At 38.1% G+C, this 14,678-nt stretch overlaps 1 protein-coding gene across 2 annotated transcripts in view; it reads left to right on the top strand.

Moving 5' to 3' along the window:
* Window positions 1-14,678, top strand: part of FER (FER tyrosine kinase) — a 180,329-nt gene that overhangs the window by 19,207 nt on the left and 146,444 nt on the right. For both annotated transcript variants that reach the window (XM_063295348.1, XM_063295347.1), the window contains exons 4-6: window positions 1,856-2,029; window positions 2,644-2,743; window positions 9,336-9,519. In XM_063295348.1, coding sequence (XP_063151418.1) covers window positions 1,856-2,029; window positions 2,644-2,743; window positions 9,336-9,519 — 458 coding nt within the window. The remainder of the gene's footprint in view (window positions 1-1,855; window positions 2,030-2,643; window positions 2,744-9,335; window positions 9,520-14,678) is intronic.

The raw sequence follows: 14,678 nt of genomic DNA, 5'->3' as shown, positions 1-14,678 counted from the left end.
GCTCCAAGTCTTGCTCCAAACCCTCTGTTCAGAGAATCCAGTCTAGTCTGGGGCTTCCAATCGAGTCCTGCCTCGATCCAAGTTCCAAGCCTTGCCTCAAGCCTCCAGTCCAGAGAGTTCAGCCTAGTCCAGGGCTTCCAGGTGAGTGCAGCCTTGCTTCCAGTTTCCAGCCTTGCTCCAAACCTCTAGTCCAGAGAGTCCAGCCTAACCTGGGGCTGTCAGCTGAGTCCAGCCTTGTCCCGAGTCTTGCTCCAAGTTTTCAGTCCTGAGAATTCCACCTAGTCCAGGTCTTCCAGCCGAGTCTAGCCTTGTCTCGAGTTCAAGTCCTGCTTCAAAGCTCCAGTTGCTATGTCCAGACCCAACCCAGTTCCAGATTGCCAGTGATCCAGCGTCAGAACAGCTCCAGCACACTGTTCCAGTTCAAGATCTGTTGCCTCCAGCACACTGCATTCCAGTTGCATCCAGTCTATCTGTCCAGTGAGAGTCCTGTTTCGCTGTCTGTTGTGCCCAGTTGGGCGTCTTGATTCGAGTCTTCGTATTCAACGACTTAATTATTGTAAATAGTTATTTAATATAGAGTTTTATAAGACCTTGCCTGGCTACATACTCCGAACAGGACAAGAGTGAGTTGCAATCCACAAGTGAAATTGATCTTCTGGTGGAATGCCATGGAAAAGAAGGGATGTATGGGTCATCTCCTGAAGAGAAGTCAGAGTTTTTGAGGGGGGCAGTTGGGCTGTTCAACTTTTTAAAGAAAAAAGCTCTGTGCTCATTGTGAGGATATGTAAATGCTCTGGTTTATTTTGAAGTGGGATAAGGGTTTAAGAATATCTGGATTGCTTTTAGGGTTTGGCTGATTTAATTTATCTTTAACAAAGGGGATTAAGATTATTAAGGTATAATAAAAAATAATAAATGTGTATTTGGACAGTTTTGGGTTTAATATGATTAAGTTTATTAAACTGTTGTATTATCAAGCACAATGGCAGACAATTTTATATGTTTTTTAGTTTGATCTTTATTATAGTAGATAGGAATGTATAGAATAGTAGTAGGAAGGAAATAAATGTTATCTGTGGGGTGGGGAGTTGATTAGGAGGTTTATATAAATTTTCCTTTTTTTTCTTCTTATGTAAGGGGAGGGATTACCTGTATTTAGTGATTTAGTAGTTAAGGCAATGGGCTAGAAACCAGGAGACTGAGAGTTCTAGTCCTGCCTTAGGCATGAAAGCTGACTGGATGACCTTGGGCCAGTCACTCTCTCTCAGCCCAACTCACTTCACAGGGTGGTGGTTGTGGGGAAAAGAGGAGGAGGAAGGACTATTAGGTATGTTCGCCACCTTAAGTTTTTTTATAAAAATAATAAAGGTGGGATAGAAAATAAATAAAAATCATAAAAAATTTTACAATGTGCCAATGGAATGATTTATAGAAATGTGATTTTAGTTTTATATAGAGTTAAGGGATTGATTTTGAAATGTTTGTGTATCCTTGCTGTTAAAAGTTGGAAGTCACCTCTTTGTAACTTTGAAAATTTTTTCACTTGTGTTTCCACACGTTTTAGTTTTTTTCTTTTTTTCTTTGTAGTTTTTTTGTTTTTCTGTAGTTTTTATCTTTGCTTTAAACTTAATAAAATTCTTATAAAAAAGAATAGTGTGCTTGTTTATGTACACTGAAATATGTTGTATTTATGTCCCTTTATTTGAATTGCTATTTATACTTAATTCCTAAGTGTAGTCCTACTGTAAAGTGATCTCTGCCAATAACTACTTAAACATCTCTTATCTTTAGAAAGTTTACACTTGTGTCTTTGGTTTCTAAGCCAATAATAAATCAGTTCTCATCTCTCTTTAAGTCATGGTTGCTCATTGTGCAACAAACGGAGCAGCTTAGCAAGATCATGAAGACACATGCAGAAGACTTGAATGCTGGGCCATTACATAGACTTACTGTGATGATTAAAGACAAACAGCAGATAAAGAAGAGTTATGTAGGTGTTCACCAGCAAATTGAGGCAGAGATGTTCAAGGTATAATTTAAAATTACATTTTAAATGATTATACACATTTCATTCACTGAAAGTATGTTCTTATTTTTCTCTCTGACTGCCAGTTCTTCTTGTTAACTTCCAAATTTTAGTTAAAAACAAATGGATAAACCTTTGTGGAAATTATGTACAAAAATAACAATTCCTTTGGTAAGTTAAAAATGGAAATGGAGTATTACTTCCAAGTAATTCTGATATGTTATTACTTATAGCAAGTTGTCATGGCAAATTGCAGCATTTCTAGGCTATATAGCAAGAAAAAATCAAATTATGTTTTTATAACTTACATTTTTCAAAACGAGAGAATTCAGTTTTCTCTGAAAAGGGAACTTTACCCCTAATGTAGCTTCTTTTACTGAGAATATACAGACGGGCCCCTGTTGAAGAGTGTTGTTTCCTAACCAAATCATTCTTGTGGTCTTTTGTCTCAAAAAGGTGATCCATGGAATTATTCTAATGTTGCACTCAGAATGCTTCTGCTTAATAGTGCTCTACATAGATTGCTCCATGCTTTAGCTTGGTTCTGTAGGTAATGTGTAAATCCTCATAGCATGTACTGATATGCCAATTTCTTTTCTGTTCATGTTTTTTGATAGGTTACAAAAACTGAATTGGAAAAATTAAAATCTAGTTATAGACAATTAATTAAAGAAGTGAACTCTGCCAAAGAGAAATACAAGGAGGCATTATCTAAAGGTAAGATTATAATGGCCATAGAAGAATTAGAAGTATTATTTAGATTTGGTTTAAGCTTTTTAAGTTACATGCAGACCTTTGAACATGATAAGTTCTATGGAAGCAATAAAAGTGGTGGCCACAGTACTGGTTAGTTAGATGGAACTGAATGGGAGGAAGAAGGCCTAAGTATGCCACCTTGAGTTCCTTTGCAAAAGGCTGAATATACATCCTGTCCCACCTGTGCAATACAAAAAGCCATTAGCTATTATAACCATTGTTTGCTGAACAGGTCAGTAACTGGACTGACACATAATGCTAAATGACAAACTATGTTTTATAAATGACACAGTTTCAAGTATTATAGCTTAATGTTATATGTGCCGAAGTAATATGCTTTAAAATCTTGTTTCCACTACACCTAAATAATAAACTTAAGAGTTCTTAAATTGTTCTCTCATTGATTCTTTTCCTGGTAGCATAGTATATCAATGGGTTTTGCATTCTATCTCTCATTTACTCCCTGTTGATTATGAACAATTAAAAATTTTGCAGTAATACTGTATGAATAATAGTATACAATAGAAATTTCTTTTTCAAGAGTTAACATCAATAAAACTCCATGCCTTTTCATGGAATTATAGTTTACTTTCTCACAAGGGTTAGCATTCTCTGTTTTATGTAAAAAAACATTAGTTTTTTCCTTTTCCTTTCCTTTTTTCCCCCCTCAGTCCACTTGGCAACTGCCTCCCCACTTTACAAGTTCTCCTAGCTTTCTGGTTGCCTTCCTTGTAAGAAAATGGCTAGTAAACCTTTGACTTTCTTTAGGAGAATGTAAGCAATCTACTGTTTCATTGTATAGGTCTTTTTCAGAAATTTTGTAGGATACCCTCAACAGTTTGTGAGGCAATACTAATAACGTATGTTAACCAATGTTTGTACAAGTACTCCTTATGGTGTTACAGTAGGGAGTTCTGCAGCAGTTCTCAAGAGCGTTCTACAAGAAGTTGTGCAAGTAGGAGAAACTGATTTAGTTCTATAGGTAGTCCTTGCTTATTGATGGTAATTGGGACCGGGAATGTCACTAAGCAACACAGTCATAAAATGTGGCATTACATGACTGCACCAATTTATGACAGCAGTTCTGGAAGTCCCAGTTACTGTCATTAGGCCAATCCCGCATGGTCGCAGCATCCCACAGTCATGCGATTGCCATTTGCAACTTCCTGCTGGCTTCCCCATTGACTTTGCTTACTGGTAGCCAGCAGTAAAGGTTGCAAATGGCGATCACATGACTGCGGGACATTGCAATGTAATTGCAGGCTGATTGCCAAACACCTGAATCACAATCATGTGACCACGGGGATGCTGCAATGGCCGCAACTACAAGGACCTGTCATAAGTCCCCCTCGTTCAGCGCCATCTTAACTTTGAATGGTGGCTAAATGAGTGGTCATTAAATGAGTACCTGTATTACATTTTGCGTGTGAGTATTCTTCATCTTTGAGTATCTTTATTGCAACTGACTATATTCTGTTTCCTCCCTTTGTCCTTACCTTAACAACTGAGATCACTTCCCATTTTATTTTTCATGTCTTAGTGCTCTATGCCTCTGCCTCTAGAGTTAAGCAGCAGGTAGCCCTAGGGCCATTTGTGGTCCCGTATTCCCTTTTTATAGCCTCCCAAGCTTGACTGAGGTTACCAGCAACTTTCATTGGCTCAGTTTCAGAAAATCAGTGGTAGAGTCATATAATTTTAAGGAGAAAAAGCATGAATTCTGTTCTGCAGTGCTGCAATATATTTACCATACTTACTGCTATATAAGTATATACTGCTGTATATGTATAGCAAAAAATTCCTGTTTCTACACCTACAAGAAACAGGAATAAAAAGGAATATTCTGACGTTTCCCACTTTGGAGCAATATTCTGCTTACTGTAGCACTCAACTCCTTAAAGTTAGTACTCTGTTACTAAAAGGGTTATCTATCCCTTGTCTGGGCAGTATACAATATTACTGTTCCAGCCAAACTGACCTTTCACTGGTGTGCATTCTTTCAACAATTAGAACAAAATAGGCAATTCCTATACATAATGCTATCATTGTAGTAGTAGAGGTTAACATTCAAAGCACTGCTTCTGAATTATTGCTACAGAGGTGAAATATGTTTAAAAAAGATATGGAATGATTTAAAACTGCTGGAGGGAAATGATGAAATGCTAAATTTAACTGACCATTCTAGGTTTCTCTGCTTAATTATATCTTTTGTTCTAGTTCAAGAACTGATTATTAATCAAAATAAGTAAAAATTTTGAATTTGTTTAATAATAGACATTATAAGAACTTTGTACAGAACCAAAGTAGTGGATATGAAATACAGGTAGTCTTCACTTAACAACAGTAATTGAGCCTGGAATTTCCATCGCCAAGCCATGCTGTTGTAAAGCAAGATGGCATTGCTTAGCAACAGCAATCCTGGCAATTCGCCCTGCCATTGTTAAGTGAATTTTACCCATTGTTAGCCTGAGCGCCCATCCCAATCCAAGCCATTCTGGGCTTTGTTCCTCCCAGCCCCAAACACTGCCTTCAATTCTCCCCACCCACCTATCTCCCCCCCATCTCTGCCCTTCTGGAATCCCTGCACCCTGCCTTGCAGGGCAGCAAGCCCAGCCTCACTGTGCTAGGCTGGCATCCCGTCCCAGCTGTGCCAGCGTCCCATCCCAGCTGTGCTGCATGGGGCTATCATAGCAAGCTCCAGCCTCCCCAGCCTGCATTCCTGCACCCATCTGCCTCTTCTCCCAGTTCCCCGCACCTACCTTTCAACTTTTTCACCCAGCTGCTGCGGGTGAAGCAGAAGTGCCTGGCTGCCTTTGCTGAGTTCTTTTCGGACCCAGCTTCTCTGGTGAACGGAGCTCTTTGGAGAGCTCAGAGGTCTCCAGAGGCTCTGAGAGGATAGCGTAAGCTTCTGAAAACAGTGTTCTGAAGGGAGCCACATGAAAGAAACATTCACTGGAGAAGCTGGGTCCGAAAAGGACTCAGCAAAGGCAGCCAGGCGCTTCTGCTTCGTCCATGGTGGCTGGGCGAAAAAGGTGAAAGGTAGGCGCGGGGAACCGGGAGAGGAGGCAGACGGGTGAAGGAATGCAGGCTGGGGAGGCTGGAGCTTGCTATGGCCTCACGCAGCACGGCTGGAACGGGACAGGGGCCTCACAGGTTGCAGCTGGGACAGCGGCATCATGTGGCGTGGCTTGGCTTGCTGCCCTGCAAGGCAGGGTGCAGGTCTTTCTAAAGGGCAGAGATGGGAGGAGATAGGTGGGTAGGGTGAGTTGAAACACCCCCGCAATCATAAATGCGGGCAGGCTGCCAAGCACCCAAATTTTGATCACATGACTGTGGGGGTGCTGCAAGAGTCATAAGGTTATAAGGCCATTTTTTTAGCACTGTCGTAATTTCGAACGGTCGCTGAACGAATGGTCCTTAAGTGAAGACTACCTGTAGATTTACAATAGTGGGTGAAATCAGAGTCCCTGAGAGTTCGTGTAAATTGTTTATAACATTGGGAACAGTTGAATTAGAATTTTCCTAAAAGAATTGCTCATGTTTCCTCGTCCTGATTTTTTTTTTTAATTGTCTCTACATTTGCAGGGTTTGCAGCTTTTTATACGTTACGGTAATTGTTGCACTGTGGGGTTATACATAATGATTCAACTGTTTCTTTGCTTTTGAGATACAGAGAAAGAAAGAAAATATAATTATGTGGTTATATCTCTTTTGGAAAATAGGCTTAAAGCTGTTTTAAAATGGCATAAGGCCTGCAAAATAGGTTGATTATTGCGGTCTTGTTTATTCTGGAGCCTCGTTAGATTCAGTCACTGCACAAGTAAAGTGTTGTTTTATGTGTTTAGAATAATCATATTGTGTCTGTATGTGCACTTGAGAAGGTTTGTCATCTCAAACTTTGGTTTCTCTTACATTTTTTGTCAACTTCACATTCTAATGTGATCATAATGGCAAAATTTAGGTGTGCTTCAGTACAGAGTGCAAATGATTTAAGAAAGAAGAAAATAATGGAGGCACTTCGTTTTACTTTTCTAAAAAGTAAATATGACCTTTTTCAATATTAGGGAAGAGAAAGAGCTATTATTGGTGTTACTAAAATTTGAATTTCCTGTAAAATGAAGTTTTCAGAGGTAACTATGCTTATACGCTTTACTGAAAACCAGAAATATTGCTGATTCCTAATCCTGTTACCACCATTTAAAATTGTCTAGCTCTTGACTGACCTACCGTGTTGCTGACATTTGATCCTAACTTGGTGAAACTTCAACACATAATTTGTGGGCCTGCTTTGATTTATTAAGTGTAACTAAGCATATTTCATCCTTTATTACAAATATTTCTATGCCACTGTAATCATAATGACTCTATAAATTCTGGGTTGGAACAAACCCAGAATTTAGAAGAAATAACAGTTGTTCCCTGTAACAATCTTGAGTTTAACTGGGTGCTATTTCACCCTTCATGAAAAGAATAGTGTCTGCTGATCATTATGTCTAGACAGTGGCTCCAGATGTAGAATCAGCTTTGAGTGACTGATAAACCAGTGCCCAGAAGACCTCAGCAGTGTTTTTTCCAGCATCATTTTCTGTGATCATTCAAGTAAATAACACTTTTGCAAACTATTCCAAAACAGTGCCTGGGAATCTATATTAGACAGTGTCCCAGAAGGATACCATAGTAATGTCTCTGAGATGTTCAGCACAACCAGCAAGAATGCACTCTCCTTTGGAGTTGGTCATTCATCAGTGGGACTACATCTCCTTATGCCCCAGATCCAGGCTTGAGCGTTTGATAATATTTTTCTTACTATTTGGTTTATAAATGTACAGTACAACATATACATTTTACAAAATGAAATAAAATTTGCTTAGTTTCTTTAAACCTTCACAATCCAGTCCCAAACATTCTTTTTTCTCTTTCTGTGTGGAGTCTCTTGGGGAGCCAGTTTAGTGTTGTGGTTAGGGCACCAGGCTAGAAACCAGGAGACCATGAGTTCCAGTCCTGCCTTAGGCACAAAGCCAGCTGAGTAACCTTGGGCCAGTCACTCTCTCTCAGCCCTAGGAAGGGGGCAAAGGTAAACCTTGCCAAGAGAACTGCAGGTACTTGTCCAGGCAGTCACCAGAAGTTAACACTAATTCAAAGGCACCCCCCCCCCAAAGTAGTCTCTTAAAACTCAGTTTTCCATCTAGATATTTTACAATTTTCTCATATTTTGTGCTGCTCTGAGGCAGAATTATCTTTTCTAAGTGCATCCAAATCCTAATCCATTTTATATTATTTAGATAATGACTCAGAACTCAGGGATTTAAAGAATTATAGCTCTTTGCAGTAGATAGTGTTCTCTGACCCATATGACCTCATATAACCAGAAACACATTTGTATTCAATTTTAAATTTATAGTGTACTCAGTTATATGAATCTGTTATGTTTAACAGAGAATAAAATTTGTGTCCAGATTCTGTATTCATGGGTTTTTTAAAATATTATTCACAACATAAGTTATTTTCTAAATCAATTTAGAAATGTTAATTTAAACTGAAAATGGTCTATTCATACTTAATTTTGAACATAAATGTTGGAACATTATATCCTTAACTTATGCTAGTCTTTGACTGTAACAAAGATTTGATGTGATTTAATATCCTTAATATATCAGTACTGTAATGGGTTTTAAAGTGACTTTCAGAATTTGTATTTTCACAGTGTCTTTATTGAGAAAATACAAACAGCATTGCAAACCTTTGTTTAAAGAAAAGGATTATGATTAGTACTATCTCCTAATCCTTTTTTTTTAAATAAAGGTTTATAGATGTGGGTATATATAGGCTAATAGCAGTGGCATAAAATTACCATTATGTTTGGCTTCGTTAGAATGCATATATCTTATTTTTAATTTGTTTGTCACATTATACAGTAATTATACTGGGATGTGAAGAAGAGAACAGTTTCGAATATTTAAGAAATATTATTGTTCCAATAGAAGAGAATACACAGGGTTGAACTGTGGAGTCCTTGGTGCTCTCTGAGCTTGGTTGTTTGCTTGCAGATGTTTCATTACCCGGCTAGGTAACATCATCAGTGCGAGTGAGTGTGGGGTTTGCTCCCTGGTATATACAGTAGCTTGCCCTGCCAGTGTTGGTGGGGGTGTGGTTTTCTCCATGTTCCTTGATTAGGGTATTGTTTTCTGCTTGATTGTTTGTCTGGTGTTAATCCTTGCTTATCTAGATGTTGGCTGCTGGAGGGGATGAGTTCTACTCTCCTTCCTTAGCTTTTTTATTGTCCCCTTTGAATGCTGTGTAAATATGGTTTATTTCTGTGTCTGTTGATCTCTGATTTGTCTGTGAATGCTAAGCTTCCAGGAATTCTGTAGCATTTTTGGATTTGGCTTGGTCTAGGGTGCTCATAGTTTCCCAGTTGAAACTGAGGTTGAGTTTGTTCATTAAGATGATTAAGAGTTGAGATGATTAAGATTTATTCCCCCCCCCTTTTTTTTGGCATTCAGTCTGGAAAATTATGCATTTTCTTCCTTTCTCCCCCTCCCCCCTTTTCTTTCAGGAAAAGAAACTGAAAAAGCCAAAGATCGTTATGATAAAGCCACAATGAAACTCCACATGTTGCACAATCAATACGTGTTGGCACTGAAAGGAGCACAGTTACATCAGCACCAGTATTATGATGCTACACTTCCTTTGTTCCTTGACTCTTTACAGAAGATGCAAGAAGAAATGATTAAAGGACTGTAAGATGTAGTGTTTTGCTTCATAAAAGCATGTGTAGTCTAGCTATTTTATCATTTTACATTTTACATTTTTAGAAATGAATAGCCGTGTCCTAAGCTTATACATGTGATATTTCTATCTAGTACAAAAAATTTACAGCAGTACAAGTCAAGGAGCAGTCTTCTGTAGTGTTTGAAACTTTGTATGTCAGGTACAAACCTTACTTAGAAATCAACATCAGAGGGTATTGATATTTCATCTTCTACAGAAAAATGGTGAATCACAATTGGAATTAGAAACTTTACCAATACTAACCAAAGCCCTCATGTGGGTGTCCCATTGTAGAAGGAATGCTTTTCATAGCTGGTACTTTTGTTTTTCTTATAGCAGTGAGAATAGTTTCATTCTTCTTGGCTTCTGATTTATAATTTTATTTTGTTATTTTTGCTTTTTCTGTTGCCCTAGCTGCTATTTATTTTTGGTGGCAATTTTTGTCTGTCTGTCTATCTTAACTATTTAATTGATCTGTTAAAGTACATGTGGGCACATCATCTATGGGTCTTGGGGCAGCAATCATAGATGGGGTGAAGAATAAAAGATTGAATGTCAGCAGGCTGGCAGTCTGTTACAGGGGAAGAGAGAATAGAAATATATGAGCTGTTCTCTATCCTGACATCCTTGTGAGCTCTCAGGCCTTGGTTCCAGACCCTTAAAGAACCTGGTATTTTTCATCTTTTGTGCCAGATTGGTCCAAAATAAGAATGAGATCATCCACAATTTCATCATGGATGAGTTAGCTGACTTGGCTTGTGTAACAGAGATATGGCAGGGAGAGCCACATGGGCCAGAGTGGACCCAGCTTCTCGTGGCTGGGTACCTTGTGGCAAAGCAAGCCAGGAGAAGCAGGATGGGAGGTGGTATGGCTGTGATCTGTAAGAATAACAGCTCCAGGCTACCTGTGAGAGAACTGTTCCATTTTGCTTGTATGTATATCTTTAGACTAGGAGTAAATTGGGGGTTCAGTTAGCATTCTACTTAGCTTGCTACTTAACAGAATCCCTGACTGAGCTGACAGGCCTGCTCTTGTTGATAGTGTTGGAGACTTCTAACTTAAGGTCACACCTTAATTCTGCGAATTTCAGTATCCATATTGAAACTTGTTTGTCTGGAATGACTTGGGAGTTGGCTGTAACGTTAACACATGATACAAGTCACACAGTCTGGTATTTTGTTTTGATCAGGGAGTTCTGTAGCTGGTTTGCCCATTCTCGTGGATGGATCACTACCTGATTAAGGGTGAATTAGTACCTGTATCTCACCTCCATGGAGACAATAAACACCTAGATTGATCCACCCAGAAAAGTTATTGGATCCAGTTGGATTCCAAGAGGCCTTGGAAGGGCCAAGGGCTGATTCTGTTCATGCTGTTATTACTACCTGGAGTAGGGAGCTTGTTAGGGTGGTCAACATAATTTTGCCTAAGTGCCCTTTCCAGCTTGCTTCAAAGGTGATCCTGTTGCACATGAATAAACTGTGGGAGCTGAAGCAGCAAGATAGATGGCTAGAGTACTGTACAAGTGGAAGTAAATCTGACTTGAATCTGATAAAGTACAACATAAAGCCCATTTGAAAGCTTATGGTATTGCAATATGTATTCAAAAGGATAGTTTTTTTCTACACATGCTGAATCTGCAAGATGCAGCCTGCTGAACTAATATGTGTGCATGTATTGGGGGTGATTTGTATCCATGCCTAGTATTCCACTATAGAATCCTCAGAAGATTGTTGTAATCCTTTCAGTGAGATTTTTCTGAATAAAATATTTCATATTCAGTTTGGACTGGATACTACCTTTGACATATAGTCAGCTATGGGGATGTTTAGGGACAACTTTTGTCATTTTATAATCAATTACAGTTTCTTGAAAAGGTATGCTCTGCAATTTGTAGTCTGGATTCTTGTCCAACGTGGCTGGTAACTTCTAACTGGGAGGTTATTCAAGATTCCTTAGTTAATATTATGGATGCCTCCCTGTTTAAAGGTGGCAGTTATTCTTAAGAAGCTTGCTCTGGATCTGTCAGAAATTTCAGGACAGAAATTTCTAACCTACAGTGTGTGGGAAAGGTGGCTAAATGTGGTGGCTTCTCAGCACTGATAGTCCTGAATTGACCGTGGGTTTGAGAATGCCTTGGTCAACCTACTTCACAGGGTTGCTGTGGGGAAAATAAGAGGAGAAAGGAGTATTAGGTATGTTTGCTGTCTTGAGTTATTTATAAAAATAATAAAGGTGGATAAAAAAAATCTTTAAAAATGTGTATCCTTGTATGAGGGTTGAGAGAATATGACTTTTGGTTATTCTTGAAATGGAAGCTATTATGTGGAATCCTTCAGAACTCTGTTGTACCTCCAGTGCTTTTTAATACCTACATGAAGGTACACATAGAGATCATTGGGTGCTGTCAATATGCTGATGAAACCCAGCTATGTATGCCGCTCAGTATCAACTGTGATTAAAGCAGCCTATAAATAAATATATTTCTCTGTGATAACTTTAGTAAATGATCTCCTGAATTTCTACCTATAGTCAGTAGTGGACTGGATAAGGAATGACAAATTGAAGCTGATTAGACAAGATGGAGGCAGTGAAGGGTCATAATTCTAGAGCAGTGGTACAGCTGCCTGTTCTGAATGATATTACGTTCTCCCAGAAGTAACAAGTACAGTTTGTAAGTTTTTCTAGATCCAGTTTGTCTTTAGTTACCCAGGCTGAGGAAATATCCAGAAGTGCCTTTTGTCAGCTTTGGTTGATACACCAAATATGTCTGTTTCTAGAAAATAGTAACCATACAGTTTTGCAACACTTGCTGGTAACCTACAGGTTTGACTATACTTACGTACTGTACATGGAGTTGTCTTTGTCTTTTGATTGGAAACTTCAGTTGGTACAAAATAAGATAGCTAGGTTGTACCCTGGAAGAATATGAATAATCCATGTTACACCTATAATTAAAGAACTGCAGTGGCTGCCGATCCATTTCCAAGCAAATACAAAGGGCTGATTATTAAAGCACTTCATGGCTGAGGTCCAGGTTACTGTATTAGAAAGAATATCTCATTCTGAATGAATGTCCGCAATTACTGAGATCATCTGAGGATGTTTGTCTATAGTTGCCACAAGCCCATTGGGTAGTAACTCTGGGATAAGTGTTCTCTGTTTCTGCCCCAGCTCTTTGGAACACACTACTAGCCAAACTGAGAGGCCTGACGTCTTTATTAGCTTTTTAAAAGAGCCTTAAAAAAACATAATTTGCAAACTGCTGATTTTAATTGTTAAATTTAATTATTCAATTTGTTTTACTTCTTTGTGTTAATCACAAATTTAAATGTTTTTACAGTATGTCTTCATTTTAATTTCTTTTATTGTAAACCCCTGAAAGACTTTCATATAATCAGCAGTATATCAAATAAATAAATAATCTAAAATATATTATTGGGAATCTTTTAAGTAATGATGATTGCCTTCTGGACTGTTTTTGGCTATTCAAATTATATGATGGATTTCGGTAGTCATCCCAACTTTATTTTTAGTATAACTGAAATCAGATTGTCCCCTGTTCAAACAAAGAATAAAATGCTAATAGATATTCTGAGACCCATTACAGCTGTGCTTTTTAATTTTTTTTTAATTGAAACCCATATTTGCAATTCCCAAAACAGGGGACACCTTATTTTGTGCCTAAATTTCTTTTTATTTTGACAATAAAAAAGCATAGCTTCATTGCTTAATGTCCTTACCTGTTCAGAGCTTTGAATTGTCTAGTGATTAATTTGTAATAGCAGAAGTTGTATTTGTTTGTTTATTGGACTTGTTTTTATGAAATAAAAGGATACTTATTGTACCCTTGCCCCATATTTTTCCATTATGTATTATGAAAATTTGTATTATATATTTTGAAATTTTTTAAAATCTTGGGTTCTTCAGAAACCATAAAAATTGAGTTCTTCAGAAACCATAAAGAGATACCTGTCATTTTTAGGCCACTGGCTATTTTTCATGTTTGTGACCATGTTTATGTCTGGATTGATTAATATATCTTCTAAAATGTCTTGAAAAATATCATGTTGCACGAACATAATGATGTATGTTGAATACAATTGTATTCTTTCTCTCACATTTTTTCCAAGTCATTGTGCTGAAACTGCACTAAGTCTCATAGTTAGGATAGATTACACTGGGTAAATTACTATCAATTTTTATGAGTTAAGGGGTTATTCATTCATCTAGTTTCCCCTTCAGTGCAACAATAACAACAGTCAGATGAGAGGAAAGATAAGTTAGATACTGTAGATTCACTCAGTTGTTCATCTGTGGTCTGAAAAACAACAGAAGAGAAATAGAGCAGGTTTCACTGTACACTTGAACTATTTTTTCCAGTTCAAATAGAGGAAGAGAAGCTGTTTATAAGTAATGTGAGGAAGAACAATTATAAATAGGTGGATTACACTAACTAAAATATTGTGAAGTAACTGTTTCCTTGCCCAAGATATCTAAAAGGTTCATTAATATTTGTGACTTACTTTGAACAAGTAGGCATGATAATTATGTTTGGAAGTTTCCCTCAAAATAGGAAATGTTTTAGACACTTTAAAAATATATTATGCTCTTGATTAAAATGTATTTATGGGAAATGAGTAAAGTTTCTAGTGCATACATTCCAGAGCATTTAGCATATATTTCCCTAATAGTTTGGCCAATATTTATTTACTGTACTAATATCCTCTGGCTTCAGCAAAGGATCGTTACCTTGTCATGGTGCTGGAGCTTGAGCACCTCAGTGATGCCATGAGCTAAACCGTGAAGGGCCACCCAAGACGGGAAGGTCATGACAGAGAGGTCAGACTAAATGCGATCCCTGGGGAAGGTAATGGCAACCCACCCCAGTATTCTTGCCGTGAAAAATAAATGGATCAGTACAACCAGAGATATGTCGGTATACCATCGGAAGATGAGACCCCCAGGTCGGAAGATGGTCAAAATGCTACTGGGGAGGAACAGAGGATGAGTTCAGCTAGCCCCAGAGGTGATGACGCAGCTAGCTCAAAGCCGAAAGGACGGCTAGTAGCCGACGGTGCTGGTGGTGAACGGCGAATCCGATGTTCTAAGGATCAACGCACCATT

This window comes from Candoia aspera, chromosome 2 (assembly GCF_035149785.1).
Source record: "Candoia aspera isolate rCanAsp1 chromosome 2, rCanAsp1.hap2, whole genome shotgun sequence".
Taxonomy (NCBI): Eukaryota; Metazoa; Chordata; class Lepidosauria; order Squamata; family Boidae; genus Candoia; species Candoia aspera.
This window is presented reverse-complemented; position numbering and strand designations above follow the sequence as displayed.